Source organism: Castor canadensis, chromosome 4 (assembly GCF_047511655.1).
Source record: "Castor canadensis chromosome 4, mCasCan1.hap1v2, whole genome shotgun sequence".
Lineage (NCBI taxonomy): Eukaryota > Metazoa > Chordata > Mammalia > Rodentia > Castoridae > Castor > Castor canadensis.
Window position 1 is genome coordinate 165981430 of NC_133389.1, and position 17313 is coordinate 165998742.

General features: G+C 50.2%; 1 protein-coding gene across 13 annotated transcripts in view; it reads right to left on the minus strand.

The window, feature by feature from the left end:
• Tns1 (tensin 1) overlaps positions 1-17313 on the minus strand; it is a 212877-nt gene that overhangs the window by 62393 nt on the left and 133171 nt on the right. For all 13 annotated transcript variants that reach the window (XM_074071696.1, XM_074071695.1, XM_074071683.1 and 10 more), the window contains 6 exons: positions 14268-14380; positions 13792-13852; positions 13510-13585; positions 12860-12989; positions 10977-11042; positions 9697-9813 (listed from right to left, as the gene is read on the minus strand). In XM_074071696.1, the coding sequence (XP_073927797.1) occupies positions 9697-9813; positions 10977-11042; positions 12860-12989; positions 13510-13585; positions 13792-13852; positions 14268-14380 (563 nt within the window). The remainder of the gene's footprint in view (positions 1-9696; positions 9814-10976; positions 11043-12859; positions 12990-13509; positions 13586-13791; positions 13853-14267; positions 14381-17313) is intronic.

Here is a 17313-nt window from a genome sequence, read left to right on the forward strand (position 1 = left end):
ATCTTCTTTCTTACTCTCTGCATTTTGATCCGTGTTCTCATATGGAGGAGGCCATGACCATCACAGATGCCCAATGCTTGGGAGGCAACCCCCACAAGCATGAGCAGAGGAGAGGGTCACCTGGTTTGCATGGATGACAACAGGGGAAGGGTTCACACATATACCTGGGCAAGTGTGGTAGAAAGAAGCTCAACAGCTGGCATGGCCGAAAAGTGAACTGACAGCATGTTATTAAGCCCCACCCAAAGTCAGGTCATGGTACCTGGAAAAACTAACACTCACTGATGACTTCCTGCATAACAAGTCCTGTGCTAAGCACCCATGTTTCATCCTACTTGATTCTCAACCCTACAAGACAGATGGTATCCTTTTCCCCATTTTACAGGTAAGAATACTGAGACTCAGGCTAAATGATTCATCCAAGGCCAGCAGAAGGCAGGAGGCATCCCAAGCACCCTGAATCCCAAGCCCACACTCTCTACCATGACAGCACCTCCCATTAGGGACCTCCCTGTCTAAGGACCTACTGCCTTCTAAGGACGTCAGTGCCACCCTTCTCTGGGCCACTCTAAGATGCCATCCTTCGTTTCAGTGGAGGCAGCCTGTTGCTGAAGCTCTGTGAGCTCAGGCACTTTGGCAAGACTTTAAAAAGTCTTTTGCCAGGGAGAGGGGCACAGAGAAGGAAGGAGATTTATAGGGAATGAATCATCCATGCACAGCTGGGGAAGTAGAGGGAGGGAGATCATAAAAGGGAAAGGGATTGATCATCTGCCAGACCCCAGATCCATTGAAATCATTGCTGTAAACGGTCTTGGAACTTTCCCTCAGACAGAAAGCAGGGACTGGAGGAATGGACCAGAAGGGAAGGGCTCTGCTACCAGAAGACAGGGCTCCAGGTGGCGGGAAGAAATGAGCAGAAGCAGAGTGGCTCCAGGGAGAGGTGGGCCCCAAAGCCAGGCCAGGACCTCTCTCAGCCACCACTGTGTGCCACCCCAGGCAAATGGAAAAGAGAACCTGGGACACTCCAGAGGCAGGGAGCGGACCCCAGGTCCAGCAAGGCATGCTCCAGAATAATCCAGAAGGAGAAATTTCCCCACAAGAAGCTAAATCAGGAGGCCAGAGGCTGGCAGCCTTAGGACATGAAGGCCCCTTCTGGAACCTTAAGCAGCCAAGTGCCCCAGCTGGCAGACTCTCTGCAGGAAAAGCAACTAGACTGCACATGTGTGCTGAGTGCCCATCAGATGGCCAAGTCTACAAGGGCAAGAAATCAGGGCTGCCTGGCCCATTGGCTGCAGCATGTGGGCTTCTCTCGATCTCCTGGGAAAGGAGCTCTGAAAACAAAACAAAAATGGGAGCCAGCCTGCATCCCATCAACAACAGGGAACAAAAACAGGCTCAGCCAGAGCTGAAGGGGCCAATGTCACCCATGAGGGCAGAAGGACACCAAGGGTGTCACACACTGCACCTGTCCTCGACCCCAGGGTCCTCCAAACCCTCCCAACCCTACTCAGCCACAGCAAGCATACAAGGTGGACTTGATTGCCTTCCTTTCTCTCACTTTCTAAACTTTGAGTAATGTCCTCATGCCACTTTTAAATCTAAAAAACAATTCTGTCTTCATTGCGCTCTATCTGCCAGAGCCTGGTCACATGCGGTCCCTCTCCAAAGACATCCGCTCCAGTCACCACCCCCAGAAGCTGTGGCACTTGTCCAGGACCCTTCCCCATTCAACTGTAGGACAGAGTGGCTAGCTCACTTCCCTAACACCATGCACCCTGTCCCCAGGCAAGCCCCAGACTGATTTTTATAGTCCAGGACTAGTGTGGTGCTTCCTACTTGAAGTAGGTGATCAGCTAAGTACTGGGGGAAAGGAAAAGAGAGAAAAGGAGGGAGGGGAGGGGGAAGGGAGGGGTGAGATGATGGCTGAAAACAGCTCTAGGTGGGTAAGAAAAGCATTTAATTAACAGAAGGTGAAATTCCTTTTCTCGGGGTATGATTAGAGTCAGCAGCTTGGGGACTCACAGGTCTGCCGAAGTTGCACTTGTCTCAGGTGTGGCAGGAGAAGAGGAAGAGCTTGGGGGAGTGAGGAGCACACACTCCGTCACCTGCCTCAGGCTGGGCACTGAGAACACCAAGAGGGCAGGCTGTGCCACCCCAGCAGCTCACCATCCCTCTGAGTGTGGCTCTAGCCTCCCATTTCAGCCGATGGTAGAGATTAGGAAACCAAAGGCGCATTCAAGAGGGAGGGGATCGGCTTACTGCATGCGCCCTGCCAGACCGCTGCCCAAGCTGGCAGGCCGCCTCATGAGGTAAGGCCCATGTGGGTCTGAGGGCATTAGACAGAGCCAGCCCCAGCCCACAGGGGGTGGGACTAGGCAGGTGACTTCAGGTGCTGTGTCACAGGGATCACATCCTTCACCCAAAAGGTCAGATTGACCTTGTGTCTGAATTCGCAGGACACTGTAGGTCTGAAGAGGACTCCCCACCCCGAGAGAAGAGAAGAAACCCAGAATCCTCCAACTAGCCTTTTCATCCACATCTGGTACTGTCTCTACATAGGCATCCCACACTAAGCCTCAGCCCCTTTTCTCAGCATCGCTGCCCAAAGGAGCCAAGAAGGCAAGAAGGCCAGTGTCCCTGCCACAGTTGATCCGCCCTCTCACGGTCCAGAAGTTCTGCCAGGTGACTCACTCAAATCCCTCCAACTACAGTCTAAGGCCATTGATATAATCTGATAGATCAAGGTTAGATGCTCTCAGTAGAGCTTTGAATTTCTCCTCCCTACACTTCACCCCACCCACCTCAAAGTCGCAGATCAGCAAGGCTGTCCTCTCCAGTAGCCAGTCAGGATAACCCCTATAGAGCTCTTGCTCTCTGAAACCCTAATAGAAGTAGCTGATGTATCACACTCTTCCCTAAATGATCTGGGATACCCTGTGATCTTGCACACTCTCTCACTGACTTCTTCCACATCTTACTCAAAAGTTCAGCAGGCAAGAATGTCAAAGCCTGAGAAATATATCTAAGCCCTACCTTCCCGTGGCACTCATTCCTCCCACTGTTCACCCAGGGTGGGGCCCACTCCTGAGCCAGGAGCCTTACATCTTTGTGCCTGAGCCCTGGGGATGAATGGAAGCAGGACCTGTCAGAAGCCAGACCAACTAGGAAGCAGAACTTGGAGCTTTTTTGCTGCACCGCCCCTAGGGACCTGAAACTCGGGCTCTCTCTCTCTCTCTCTCTCTCTCTCTCTCTCTCTCTCTCTGGGTAATGGGGCAGGCTCTCTAGGATGGTCCAGGCACCAACTCTTAAGACTGGAAAGAGATCAGGCCAGCATTCCAGGCTGTAGATGAATAATCCTTTAGATTAAGGTCACAAAGTGATGTAACAGTGATGCCTGCTCATGGGTAAATCCCTGACCCTGGCTCCACCCCATCACCACCACCACCCCATTGGAATCCCACCTTCCCCACTTAGCCAGGATGCTTTCTTGGACAAGGTCCTTAACCTTCCTGTCACTTGCCTTACTTTCCACATCTATAAAATGAGAACAATACTTATAACTGGATGTTAATATGAAATATTTGGGTCTCAGTTGTGAAAGGGACCCCAGGACAAAGAATGCCACACTCCAAAAGAAAAGATGCCATGGAAGGAAAGGAATTTCAAAAGAGATGACACAAAGAAGTGAAAAGACCACCCACAGGATGGGAAAGACATCTGAAAGTCATATATCAGATAAAGGTCTTGTTAGAATATATAAAGAACACTTGAAACTCAATGCAATAATAAAAAGACAACCAAATTTTTAAAAATGGACAAAGGATTTGAATAGGCATTTCTCTAAAGAAGATACATAGTGATCTATAAAACCATGAAAAAGTGTTCAACATCATGGATTAGAGAAATGAAGACCAAACCCACAACGGTATCACTTAGGATGGCTTGAATCCCAAAGACCAACAGTGTCGGCGAGGATGTGGAGAAACTGGAGCCCTCCTACCTTGCCATGGAAATGTGAAATGGAGCAGGCACGTTGGAAAACCTCCAATGACTAACCACAGAGTTACCAGCAATTCTGCTCCTAGCTATAGATCCAGGAGAAATAAAACTGTATATTCATACAAAACCTTGCACGTAGATGTTCACAGCAGCAGTCTTCATAATTGCTAAAAAGTAGAAACAACCCAAATGCTTATCAATTGATGTTGATATATGAATACATAGAATATGACACAATGGAATATTATTCAACAGTAAAACTCCGTGCCTCTGTCTGCACACAGGGCATGTCTGTGCAATCTCTCAATGGTGCCAGGCAAGCAAAGATGTTCCAGAATGTTCTTTATGCCCTCCCTAACCCTAAATGTCTAAGTCAGGAAGAAGCCAGCTGCTGAGAGTTCCCAGAAAGTAGAAAGGAAGGAGGAGCATGGGTTGTGTCTTAGGAGAAGAAGGCTCACACCAAGTCACATCTGTCCCATCTCTCCCCTAGCACAGTAATAACAACAGGCACAAATTACTGCCAGCACAGCTTTCTGGATGGAATATCACTGTATGTCAAGCAATAGTCCTGTAAGGAAAATACAGTAGTTGTACCCATTTTATGAGGTATTTAGTCTCAGAGTGCCAAAACAACTTGACCAAGGAACACAGCAATAAACAATAGCACTTGGAACCACTATCATCTGATTCTAGACCCCACATTCATAAACCCTAGAGTAGAGATTGGTCTGGTCAATCTTATTTCTAGTTTTCCATCTTCCATGCCCTTCTCTGCCCCCTTTGAAGTTGAGCATGGACATGTGGCTTGTTTTGGCCAATGAACTGTGAGCAGAAGGAAAATGTGTCACTTCCAGGCAAGTCACAATGTCCTCTTTCCATGGTGGCAGCAAGGATGGAAGCATCTATGAGATGATGTCACCTTCAGTCAGAGTAACCGTGATCAACAGAAACTACTGCACACCCTCGCTGGCCATGTAACATGGGCAAGAAATACGTGCTGCTGGGTAAAGCCACTGCAAACAGAGGTTATTTGTTTTGGCAGCATCACAGAGCTTCACTTGACTGATGCAACCACGAAGCCATTTGCTTCTCACTCGAGCTCACAAATCGGGAAGATCTGTGGGAGAAATGTGGCAGCCCAACTCAGCTTCTCACGAGCATCAAAAGGAAACACTGGTTGAACTTAAAGAAATGGGCAGAACACTATCTACTCCCACCTTCTCATTTTATAGGGAATAAAGAAGGCCCACAACCAAGGAGTCAGCAAATTCACCCAGAACCCAAGTCTCCTGCCTCACAGGCCACATCTGTCCACATCTGCCTCTCTGTCTCGCGCTGTTGCTCTTCTATCTCTCTCCTCACTCTCTCCCTATTTGCTGTACCTCTTTCTCTCCCTCTTTCCTCTCTCAAAAACAAAAACCCGCAGAGCCTTTGGACACGACCACCCAAAGTCTCTAGCTCCAGGCCAGAGACTCTTCTGTATCAGCACCCTTACTACCTCCATCAGGCCCCTGTCTCCTCCCTTCGCCCTATCTTCTGGCCTGAGTATCTGTTTCTCTACCCAGTGCCCACCCCTCTTCCTCATCCTCTCCCTTAAGTCGTGAGAAACTCTAAGCAACGTGATGCCCAAGGAGGTCAGGGGAAGGGGTAGTGAGCAGATGGGCAAGGAGGTGACTGGTTCCCCGTCAGCCTCTGACTTCTCAGAGGCTGAGGCAACCCCCACCCCATTCTCAGAGCTTGCTTCCGAGAAGGCTGGACCTGGAACACTCTGGAAGAATTTGGAGACTGCTCTGTGCAGCATAGGCAAAAATACAGCCCCACTCCCACCCAAGGGGCACTGGGACTGAGGCATGGGGCTCAGAACTCAGGCCAAGGAGCTAATGGGGCTCCTGGAGGCTCAAGCTGTAGTGTCAGCCAGAGCACTAGCTGGCAGGCTCAGACCAACTGCAGGGAGGCAGAGGGAGCTACAAAAGGAGGCTGGTTCCCCATCATCCACACAAAAGGGTCTTCTCCAGTCACAACGCCAGGCCCACCTTCATTTTGCCATTGCGAATGATCAGGATGGGAAAGGGGCTCTTGGTGCAACAGTTGAGCCTGGAGTTCAGGGAGAGACTGCAGGCAGGATGCAGGGGTAACAACCATGGTTCAGTTAGAGTCACAAGGAAGGTTTCTGAGCCCAGTGCTACTGGGACAGGGGCAAAGTAGAGATACAGAGTGCTTGAGGGATACAGGCCAGAGATGAAATCCACTCCCGGCTGCCTGGCTCGGTGCCCCTGCATCCCTCTCCAAGTCACCCAGTGGGGCTCCAGAGGTCCTGGCCTGGCTTCTCCTTACCCCTTCCCACAGCACACCTGAAACCCAAGGTAAGAGGTGCCACTTCCCACAGCAGCTCTGTCCCACCTTCCACCTGTTGGGAGAACCCCTCGTCCCAACAGAGCACAACCCAGTGAGCCACCTGGGCAGGACAGGCTCAGTCAGTCTACGCATTAATATTTAGCTAACTTTTTGACACAGGGCGCCCTGAGGGCTCTAGGGTACTGTGCTCCACACACCACCCACCTCGTCCAACCCCTCCCTCATCCTGAAAGGCAAGACAAAGGTGGCCCTGTCTGTCCTAAAGTTAGGTCTGGAGTCCACAGAGGGTTAGACCGTCACTCAAGATCAGTGAGGACTCAGGCAGGCTCCTAAGACTTGATAACCAAATAGGGTCTGGGGGTGTCAGCCACCCCAGGATGGCACAGTTGTTAACATGGGGCTTCACATCCAGAGCTGCTCCTGACTAGCCTGGCAGCCTCGGGCAGGTTATTCAACTGTCCCTGCCTCCATTTCCTCATCCAGGCAAACTAACTATGACCACCTCACGGAGGGGGGCAACCATCAAGTGCTTGTATTGTAGTTGGTGCGTGGCAAGTTCAGGACCTTCACCATGTCTGCCGTCCCTGAGGTGCTGCCCACGATCACCACCTGTGTGTCAGGGACTTGTGTGGAAACACCAAGACAGCCCCCTTCCCAGCTCTTGCTGCCCACAAGGTGCTCAAAGGGATTTGATGGCGGAATCCCATTTTACAGCTGAGGAAACTGAGGCCCCAAGATCTGAAGCTGGGTGGTTTAGCTCCAGAGGCCACATTCCTGACCTTTGCACCAAAAGTCGCTGCACTGATCCAGGGACACGGGTAGGATCACCGCCCTACATTTGCAGATATAGAAACTAAGAACCAGACAGGCTCAATCCTTTGACCAAAGGCAAGCAGCTTCAAGAGGACACTCTGGGGTCTGAATCCAGTAGCTGGCTCTGGAGCACCTGTGCTCACCCATGACACCAAAGAACCTCCCATCAGACAGCCCCACCTGACCAGGATGTCCACACAGAGCAGGTAAAGCCGCGTGAGGCACCAAGTCATTCTGTGAGTCCATTTACCCACCTACTGTATAGCCACGCCCCCTCCCAGGCTCTAATTTGCTCCACCATTCAGCTCACACATGAGGAAACTGATGCAGGGGTCATTACCCCAACAAGGGAGACATACAGGCCTCCCATTTCCCTCTCTGACCATTAGTAAGAAGAAAATGCTTTTACCTCTCAGCCCCAGAATGGAGAGCCTTCCAGAAGTGTCACCAGCCAGAAGCAAGGCTGAGATATGGTACCTGCTCCCTTATAGGACACCATCTGGCTTCTCAAGGGCCATAGCTCAGCAGCAGGGAGCCACAGTGGGAGAAGAGGGTGAGGTTGTGCCCTGGCCACTGTCCTAGCAGAACAGCTCATCAGGCCAGGCCAGTGAAGGGGACAGCAAAGCATGAGCGGCTCCCTGCCAGGCAAAGGGCCAGCCTCTCAGCCTCCAGACAGGAGCCCCTCTGTACTGCTAGGACCAGTTGACCTTTAACTGGTCCAAAGGGCCCACTGGCTCCACCCCCGCTTCAGGATCCCATCAGAGGGGTGAGGAGGAAGGGCCAGGGGCAAGAGAGTGAGGCCAGGACCCTCCCATGCCAGCCCCTCCTCTCCTCTCCAGCCTGGTTGCCACTATCCCCAGCCTTCTCTTACTGTAACTGTCTGCTCTTCTTCCTTCCCTCAGACCCCATCTTTCTGATATCCACTCCTTCTGGCCCTTAATCATTTTACCTTTAATTTGCCTGGTACTTTATAGCTCAGGGAATGTTTTTACACTTATCATCGCATTGAATCTGCACCAGAGAGAGATGGGGAGGCATTAAAAATTCCTTCAAATTGCCAAGTGTTCTTGTTAAAAATGCAAACGTCCCCAGAATGAGAACAATGAGGCTGACAGCCACAGACCTCAAAGCTAACTCAGCTCATCCTCCACTTCTCCAGCCACTCGGCATAAGGGGATGGTGTGTGGGAAGAAGAGCGCTTGCGGAAGCAGACTCATCATTTGAACCCATTGGCCCCTGGGGAGAGGAGAAGGCACCCTAGGCGGGGGCAAGGAGCTAAAGTAGATGTGAAGACAGGTTGCCAACTTCGAGATGTTGCACATAAAGAATGTGCCCTCATTGGGTCCCTAAATTCTAGTCTGCTCTGAAATCTACTGTTCATTTTGGTGCCTACCTGAAAGACTTTCCTAGTAGAGCCACTGAGTCCAAACCTTCAGATGGGGAGGCAGAAGCCAGAGTTATGTGGCAGAAAGAGGTCCCTCCCCTAACACTGATGTGGCCCAGAGTCCCAAGAGATGTGAGTGGCTGACATCCTTGAAAGAGCACATCTTGGGTGTGGGGGGAATCAGAAGGTCTTGCCTTTTAGGGAGTCTGTTACCCCAATTGAAAACAGATGGGAAAGGGACCCCATCATCCTCCTGGCTCCAATGTTCTTTGGTCCTGTGAGCAACTCAGAAAAAAAGCCTAGGGTCAACCCCCAGAGGGATGTCTCAAGAGCTCCTGGGCAGGCCAGGAACAGTGCCTCAGGCCTCTAATTTCAGCTACTGGGGAGGTGGAGAAACAGTCTCAATTTGAGGCAAGTCCAGGAAAAATTAGCAAGATCCTAACTCAAAACCAAGCCAGGCACTGTGGCATATACCTATATTCCCAACTTCAGAAGTGGAGGTAGGGGGATTGAGTTCCAAGGCCTGCATGGGTAAAAGCATGGACCCTATCTGGAAAAACAAAGCAAAAAGGGCTCAGACCATGGTTTAAGTGATAGAACACCTGCCCAGTAGGTACGAGGCCCAAGTGCCACCCAAAAAAGAAAAGAAAAAGCTCCTGTGGGCATACTCGTTTTCCATGGCTGCACCCCCATTCCATTATCCAGATTCAAATAAGCCACATAAATAAATGGAATTCTAACATGACTCTCAAGAGTTGACCTGACTCGCAGCCGGCCATTTAACATAATGTTAGGTTTGGTGACTAAATTAAATATGCATTCCTTTCAATTCTGCAGCTTTCTCTTCACATCTCAGAGCCCATGGGTTTGTTTCCAGCTCCCAAACATTTTCGTTGGCTCCTGATGAAAGTATGTAGGCCCTATATGCTGCGTCTATGTTCCTGGTGCTTTGACCTCAGAAAACTTTGCATGCAGCGCATCTGCAACCCAACAATGGGTTTAAAAGATATGTAGCAAATGGGGAGGGGATATCGCAAGTGCCACTGAAGGCCACCTCCTCCAGAGAGCCATTCTAGACCTCTCCAAGAGAGCCAAGGCCATGTGAGCCAGAGCCGCAAAGTTCCAAGCCACTGGTCCCCACCTACCCTCCATGCCATCATCACGATGCCCATCGAAGTTGTCGTAGGAATCCCAGCGGATGAGGGGGTCAGAGGTATTGTAGTCCACAGACACACTAGGCCCGTTCTCCAGGTGCTCCATGCCTGGGTGGGATGGGAAAAGCAGAGCCAGGTGGGAGACATTGGGGAGGAGAGAAGAGGTCAGCAGCTGGAGAAACAGAAAGCCAACAGCTTGTGCAAGGATGCCCCTAGGGGACTTCTCAGGTTCTTGAGCATGGTGGGGTGGAGCCAGTGGCTTGACTTGGGTGGAGAACCCAGGAGTAGGGTTTCTTGCATTCTTTATAGTTCATACAGGGGTCATAGGGGTAAATCAGGACAGAGCACTAAAGAATGAACCCCCCCTCCCACCCCAGGAGAAAGCTGGGAGGGCCCCCTGCCAGGTGTCTGCCTCCTTCTCTTCTGTGTCCCTGGGGGTGCTGGGGCAGGGCCAAGAGAGCAAAATCTACCCTGAAGTCTGGAGAAGGGAAATGGAACAAGCTTGTCGTGGGTTGCCTGGGGTCAGCAGAGAAATCACAGCTTGACACTGAGAGGAGACAGAGCCTCTCAAAGGTCATCCCAGGGATGCCCTTGTCCCCTCTTTAAAATGCTTTCTATCCCAGACAGGCACCTGCACAGTTCCCTCCCCATCCTCAGACAGCTACCTCAAAGACAGTGCAGCAGCAAGGCAGGCCAGCCAGGGTGAGCTACCTTCTGGCCTTTCTTTAGTTTTACCCAGAGTCCAGACCTCTGACTGTAACCTAACTTCATCTTCTACCATTCTGTTCTCAAATAAGATGAAGAACAACTGGCCTCCATATTTAGAGTCTACAGGCTTAGAGTCTAGAGGCTCAGAGTCTAAAGACTTATGCTATTATTAAATTGGCCTTCAGGTTGAATCACCTCAGTTTTCATAAATACCCACAGTCCACCCAGCACCTTTGAGTGTCTGCCCTGGCTCTTCCCTTCATCCATCAAAGCCTCAGTCTCTGAATATAACAAGATAGTGACCTAATGGGACCAGAACAGTTTGTCCAAACCAGTACCTCACTGTCAGCTTTTTTATTTTTGTTATCCAGACATTAAGTCACTGGTTCATGTTTAGCTGGGGGTCCACTGTGATACCCAGATCCTTTACTGCTGGCCTACTCTTCAATCACAGGTAACCAGGTATTTGTAGGGCAGAGTAGTGCAAGATTGCTGGGAGTGACATAGGGACAGGTGAGGACGTAGGGAAGATATGCTAGAATGAATTCTAACTTGACTTATACCTTGAATTTTCTCTGGCCCATAAGAAAATACAAACTCCACTTTGCCATATTCTGGAAATCGATCATCTAAAAAAAGAAAAGAAAAAACAAAAATGAGCAAAGAATTCCCAAAAAGGACTCCATAAAAAGTTTTCTTCCAGAAAAAATTAAGTCATGCATGTATCTATGATTAATAATATAACAATTAACATACCTATCTGTATACATACACATGAATTTATGCATTCACAATGAAATTATATCTCCTGCCCACCCTAGCCCTAGTTCCATTGAGGTAACTACTTCCAACCAATTTGGTTTTGGTGGTGGTGGTGGTACTGGAGTTTAAACTCAGAGCCTCATGAGTTCTTGCTAGACAAGTGCTCTACCACTTCAACGACACTCCCAGCCCTTTTGCTTTAGTTTGTTTTTCAGGTAGGGTCTCACACTTTTGCCAGAGATGGCTTGAGTCTGTAATCCTCCTGTCCCCACCTCCCAAGCCTGGTCCCACTTCTAACCATTTATATTTCTTGTTCTCCAATAATTTACCTCTAAGACTCTAAATAATAGCCTCTATTTTATGCCACTGCTTCTAGATGTCAAATCTAAATAATCCCCATGATTCACCACTATGAAGATGAATACTTTGGCTCACTCACACTCCTCCCACCTCCTCTCTTCTTAAATCTAGTTGGGTTCTTATTTCTATTTATTCTATTGATTACCATACCATAGTTAAGCCTTTATTTCTCAATCTGTCCTGTTTTGATGGTGTCTTGATTCCTATCATGTAGGAAGGAATTGGGAAGCCCCCTTTACCCAGCCTCTCCCCAACCTCCTATTCATTTGTCAGCTGTATGGTCATTTTTCTTCACCAAGACTGAAAAAAGTTAGTCAGTTCTATAATTACAACAGTCTTCTGCTTTTCCTCTCTTGGCTTCAAAGCAAGGAGAGCTCATCATAGAACATCTTTGCCCTGTACCAGTCAAAAGGACCCACCCCTCCTCCAACCCCAGCCCACTCCATGTTCTCTGCCTGATCCCAGACATCCACTGCCTATAGGAAGAGGTTACAGGAAGGATGGTGTCTGCTCTGTGGAACACCCATCATGCTGGTGCATCTGGTGGATGGATGGATGGATGGAGCACCATCTGCTCCATCACTAGGAGCATCTCTTCATAGAATCATGTTTGTGTGTCTCTATCATGAGACTGTGAGCTTCCTGAGGGAAAGGCCTGCTGTCTTTCTCTTTGTATCTCCAGAATCTAGCACATGCTGGTATATATAGGATGGATGGATGGATGGATGGATATGTTCTGGGCCTGTGTATAATATATGTAAAACCTCAAATAGAAAAAAGAAACAAAAAAGGATAGAAGCCTTCCCTAGCCCCCTCTCCCTCCCTCACTGCTACCACAACCCCTCACTATTGCTCTTCTACCCTGTGGAATAATTGTTCCCTGCTACATTTGCCTTCTTAAGGCTTCTGAGTTCCACCAACACAGAGACCAGGTCATATTTTACTTTGATCCCCAGCACTTAGTCATGGGCCTGGCACAAAAGGAATACCCAGTGAATGCTGAGGAAATGATTGCCAACAGGACCCTTGGGACAAAGTGAGAGGACGAGATAAAAGCGATATGGGCAAGTACTAGAAGGAGGTACATGATTAAAGCAGAGGAGTGGAGGAAGTTAGCTCCATCTCCACTATGGCTCGAATTCCTACACCACCCCAATCTCAACTCTGTCCCAGTTTCCTCTCAATTCCCTTCCACTGTCACCAAAAACACCCTGAGACCTGATAAACAATGTGGTTCAGAAAAAAAATGGCCCCTGTACCCCCCGATGTGTCTTCTCCCACCAGACTCTTCTCCCTGCCACAGTACCCCACCCAGGGAGCCCACCTTTGAAGGCATCATCAAGGTCCTCCTTCCCAAAGACCACCCCAAGGTCATGAATGGCACAGGTGTGGAACTGCACACGAAAGATGACGTCTCGGGCTGGGCTCCGGAACTTCTTGTGGTAGCACTTCAGCTGGAAGGGAAGAAGACAAAGAATGGGGGATCAGGTCCCAGAGAGCCTCCTGACTGGCTCCACTGACTGAGCCCCAAGGCTCACCCCAAACAGGTGAGGGAAAGATCACCAAAACCACAGTGGCTCTCAGAGCTCTCTGGGGAAAATTCTAGAACAGCATGGAGACCAGTCTTGATCTGTGGAACAAGACCGTCTTCCCAAGAAGTTCCTGCACACAGGTGGGAATATAAAAACAGAGTGGACTTGTCTGCAGCAGGCAGGACTGAAGTTAGAATTTCAGGGTCCTTGTCACCAGCAAGGAGCCAGGAAATCACAGTTTACACTGAGTTGTAGCTCCTGGAGAATGGGGTACTTTCCAGGGAAGACAGGGGAACAGACCAGAGCTGTTGGAGGCTGCATCAGCCCTGGGAGCCACAATTCCAAGCCCCTCAGCTCACCAGATGAGGTTGTCATGTCCAAAGAGGCAGGAGGGGAGCAGAAAGAGAGAACAGGGGGCATTGAGATGGAGGGTGGCACTCACCAAGATGTCTCCCTTCAGGAGCAGTCCTGGCTCAATGGTGATGCAGATGCTGGTCTGGCTGTCTCCCGGGATGTTGCTGGGGGAGAGAGATGGGCAGAGGAAGTGGGGGACTGAGTGCTTTCTCCACTCCCCCTCCCTGCCCAGGGCTGCTGGGAAACCTTGCTCACTTCCTCCCTTCATCCCTCTTGGGAAGAAAAGTCTAGACAGCCTCCATCCTCCCTCCCTGGTCCTCAGCTATAGGCCTTGGGCATCCCTGGCCTCTCGTTCCCATGGATCACTTACTAGATACCAGACGTGTAAACAGGTTGCATGGCCTGGTAAATTCGGAGGAATGGCCGGCACCCTGTCAGAGAGGAGTAGGTGTTAGCTAAGAAGCAGAAATCGTGGGAGTGGGAGGAGAGGGTGAAGGAAGAGAGGGAGAAAGGAGGAAAGAGGAATGGGAGAGGACACATAGGGATGGGAAGGAGGAAAAGAAGCAGAAAGGGGAAGAAATACTAACTTTTCACTTGTAGACCACTTTAAGTTGAGAAAAACATTACCATGCCATCTGCCACTAGAATCTTTATGTATTAAAATTCACTGTGTAGATGAACTGACTGAACTCGAAAAGCTCAGGAAGTGATGGAGTTAAGAGGCCAGCACAAGCCTGAGGCCTCCGCAGCCTTGGGACGGCTCTCTTACCACCCAAGGCTGCCTCCTAAAAGGAAGAGACAGAAGACAGGATGGCAGGAAGGAAGAGGGAGGGCTCGGGCAGGTACCTCCTTTAGACTCAAAGTTGGGGATGCCGTGCATGATCACGTGGTGCAGAAACAGGGGCTTGTTGTTCATTTTGATGGCGCCGGAGAGCAGGCCGCTGAAGTAATGCACATATCTGATGCAGGGGGGAGGCAGCTTTAGGCAGGGGCCTGGGCTGGAACAGTCAGCCTTATTCTCCCTTCTGCCTACTCTCCACCGCACCCCACTCCCAACAGCACACACACACACACACACACACACACACACACACACACACACACAGCTAGGTGGACTAGCAGCTGAGCTCTCAGCCCAGGGCACCCACTCCCAACAGCGCACACACACACACACACACACACACCTAGGTGGACACACACACACACACACACACACACACACACACACACACACACACACACACACACACACACACACCTAGGTGGACTAGCAGCTGAGCTCTCAGCCCAGGGCAAGCTTTCCTCTTTGGAGCCCCAGAGGGAAAATCCACAGGTACTGGAGATCTGCAGCTGGGTCAAGCCGAGGTGCCTACTTGGAGTTCTCTAGCACCCCTTGGTGGTGAACATGAGCATCTCTTCCCTGCCTCACTTCCAGCCCAGGAAACCTTCCTGCTGAACCAAAATTCCTCCCCACATTTTGTCAGGCATCATTTAGCTGCTCACCACCACACAAGGCGGGCTGCCCAACCAGAAAGCAGCTTTGCCAGCCTGACAGTGAGCCAAACCAAGCTCATGCTTATACTTACCCCAAGCCTACGCTATGCCCTGGTTCTGCCCTCACAGACCCACCAGCCACATGGTACGCAGCTCAGCAAATAGCAAAAGCTTAATAGTGACATTTCTTTATATTATATTACACCAGGCTAAAGTGCATGGAATCGCTCAGTATCAACTTCTTCACTTAGGATTTGAAATAACTAACTTCCAGTAGTATCCTATCTCTAGAGTTTTTTCTGTTTTGGCAGTACTGAGGTTTGAATTCAAAGCCTTGTGCTTGCTACACAGGCACTCTGCCACTTGACTCATGCCTCCAAATCTTTTTGCTTTAGTTATTTTTTTTCATAGGGTCTCACGCTTATGGCCAGGGACAGCCTGGACAGCGACCCTCCTATTTACACTTCCTAAGCAGCTGAGACAACGGGCATGTACCACCACACCTAGCTTTTTATTGGATGAGATGGGGTCTCAAGAACTTTTTGCCCAAACCACAGTCCTGCTGATCTCCTCCTTCCAAGTAGCTAGGACTATAGGCATAAGCCACCACACCTGGTTTTCACCCCCCAATTCTTCTACATTTGTGTGTGTGTGCGTGTGTGTGTGGTACTAGGGTCTGAACTCAGGGCCTGCACCTTAAGCCACTCCACCAGCCCTTTTTTGTGTCAGGTTTTTTCAAGATAGACTCTCATGAACTATTTGCCCCCAGCTGGCTTTGAACCGTGATCCTCTTGATCTCTGCCTCTTCAATGGCAGATGGTTTGAGCCACCTGTGCCTGGCCCCCCAATTCTTTTAACAAAGATTTCATTGGTAGAATGGAAGGACTAACCCACCTCCCCTTCTCTAGACAGAGAGGGAAAATTAGGTCTAGAAAGGGTCATTGAATTTCCCAAGACACAGAGCAAGAACACACATACTGCAGGGTGGACTGAAGGAAGGAAACACTTCTGGGGTCCAATGCACGAACCAGAGGTCAGTCTTTTGCTGCTAATTGATCGGCACTTTCTCTTTTTCTGACTAGCCAGAGCTCACCAGGCCGAGTCAGACAGACCAATCAAATGTAGTGTGAAACCCTGCAGGAGTCTACAGCTCCATGAGGAGGGTGGGACCTGAACTGCAAGACCATGACAACGCTCCCCCTGTCCCTTGGCTCCTTGGCCCACCTCCAGGCCCATGGCCTCTGTCCCTAAGCCTGGGTGGGGCCACCGCAGACAACCCAAGCAAGATAATCTGATGGGCAGAGCCAGCTCCTATTCAGGCCCCTGCCCAGCCCCCAGCCCCATTACTCAAAGCGGAAACCTGGAATGGCGGGTTCCCATCAGATCTCCTGATCGTGCCAACAGGATGTGTCTGTGTGCTGGGGACAATGAGTCCCAGGGCTGGTGACAATGAATGGGGGAGCTGCAGGCAAAGCCCCTCCCTCCCCTCTCCTCCAACTGCCCCATTCCCTGTGACACTGACAAGGGGGCCGGAAGTTGGTAGCAAATCCATAGGAAATGCAACAGCCGCACTTTCACATGTGGGCAGATAGGGTGCCCGCCCTCAGCAGACGCTGAGGCAGATAGGAGCTGCAGGGAGACAATGATAGTGTGTACAAACACAACACACACACATGCGCACACACACACACAGACACACACATCCCAAGTGCTTGGCACAAAAGCAAGAGGAACACCATGGACTTGTCCTCTTCCTAAAGGGTAAAGCTAGAGGATTCCCATGGTCTAGGCCTCCCCTGCTCTGCCCATCTTTTCCAAGTCATATTGTGCTATAGTAATGACATGTGTCTCCAGTATCTTTCAAAGTCAAGGCCACACCTTGACCAAGACTAGCAGCCAGGCATGGCGAGCCAGGGGCCGAGGAGCTGGTACTTGGCCAACGGTGCTTTCCTCCCTGGGAAGATTCAACCTGATCCTCAGTTGCTGTATCTGGGGCCTCGCCAGGATTTCTGCACAGAAAGACATCCTGCCTTTTACATTTACATGTGATTTTGATTCACAGGCTGGTCATAAGCTGCTTTGTGCCAGGTGTAAGATGCTGGGTTCTTGAAGCCTCACTCACTTCTGCCTGAGCTTCCCACTAATGGCAAAAAACAGTCCTCTCTGTGACTATGTGATGGGGACGCTCAGCATGAAGAGGCTGGGAAGGTCCACGACCTGTAGCTATGTTCCCAGGGACTAGGAAAGCAAATGGGATGCGTTGGCCTCCAGACCTTTCTACCTGCTGCTCCCTCTGCCTGGACACCTTCCCCTGAACATTCGCTAGGATAATCCCTTCTCCCCACTCAGATGTCACCACTGTCACCTGTCACCTCTCAAACCCCATCAATTTGAGTCG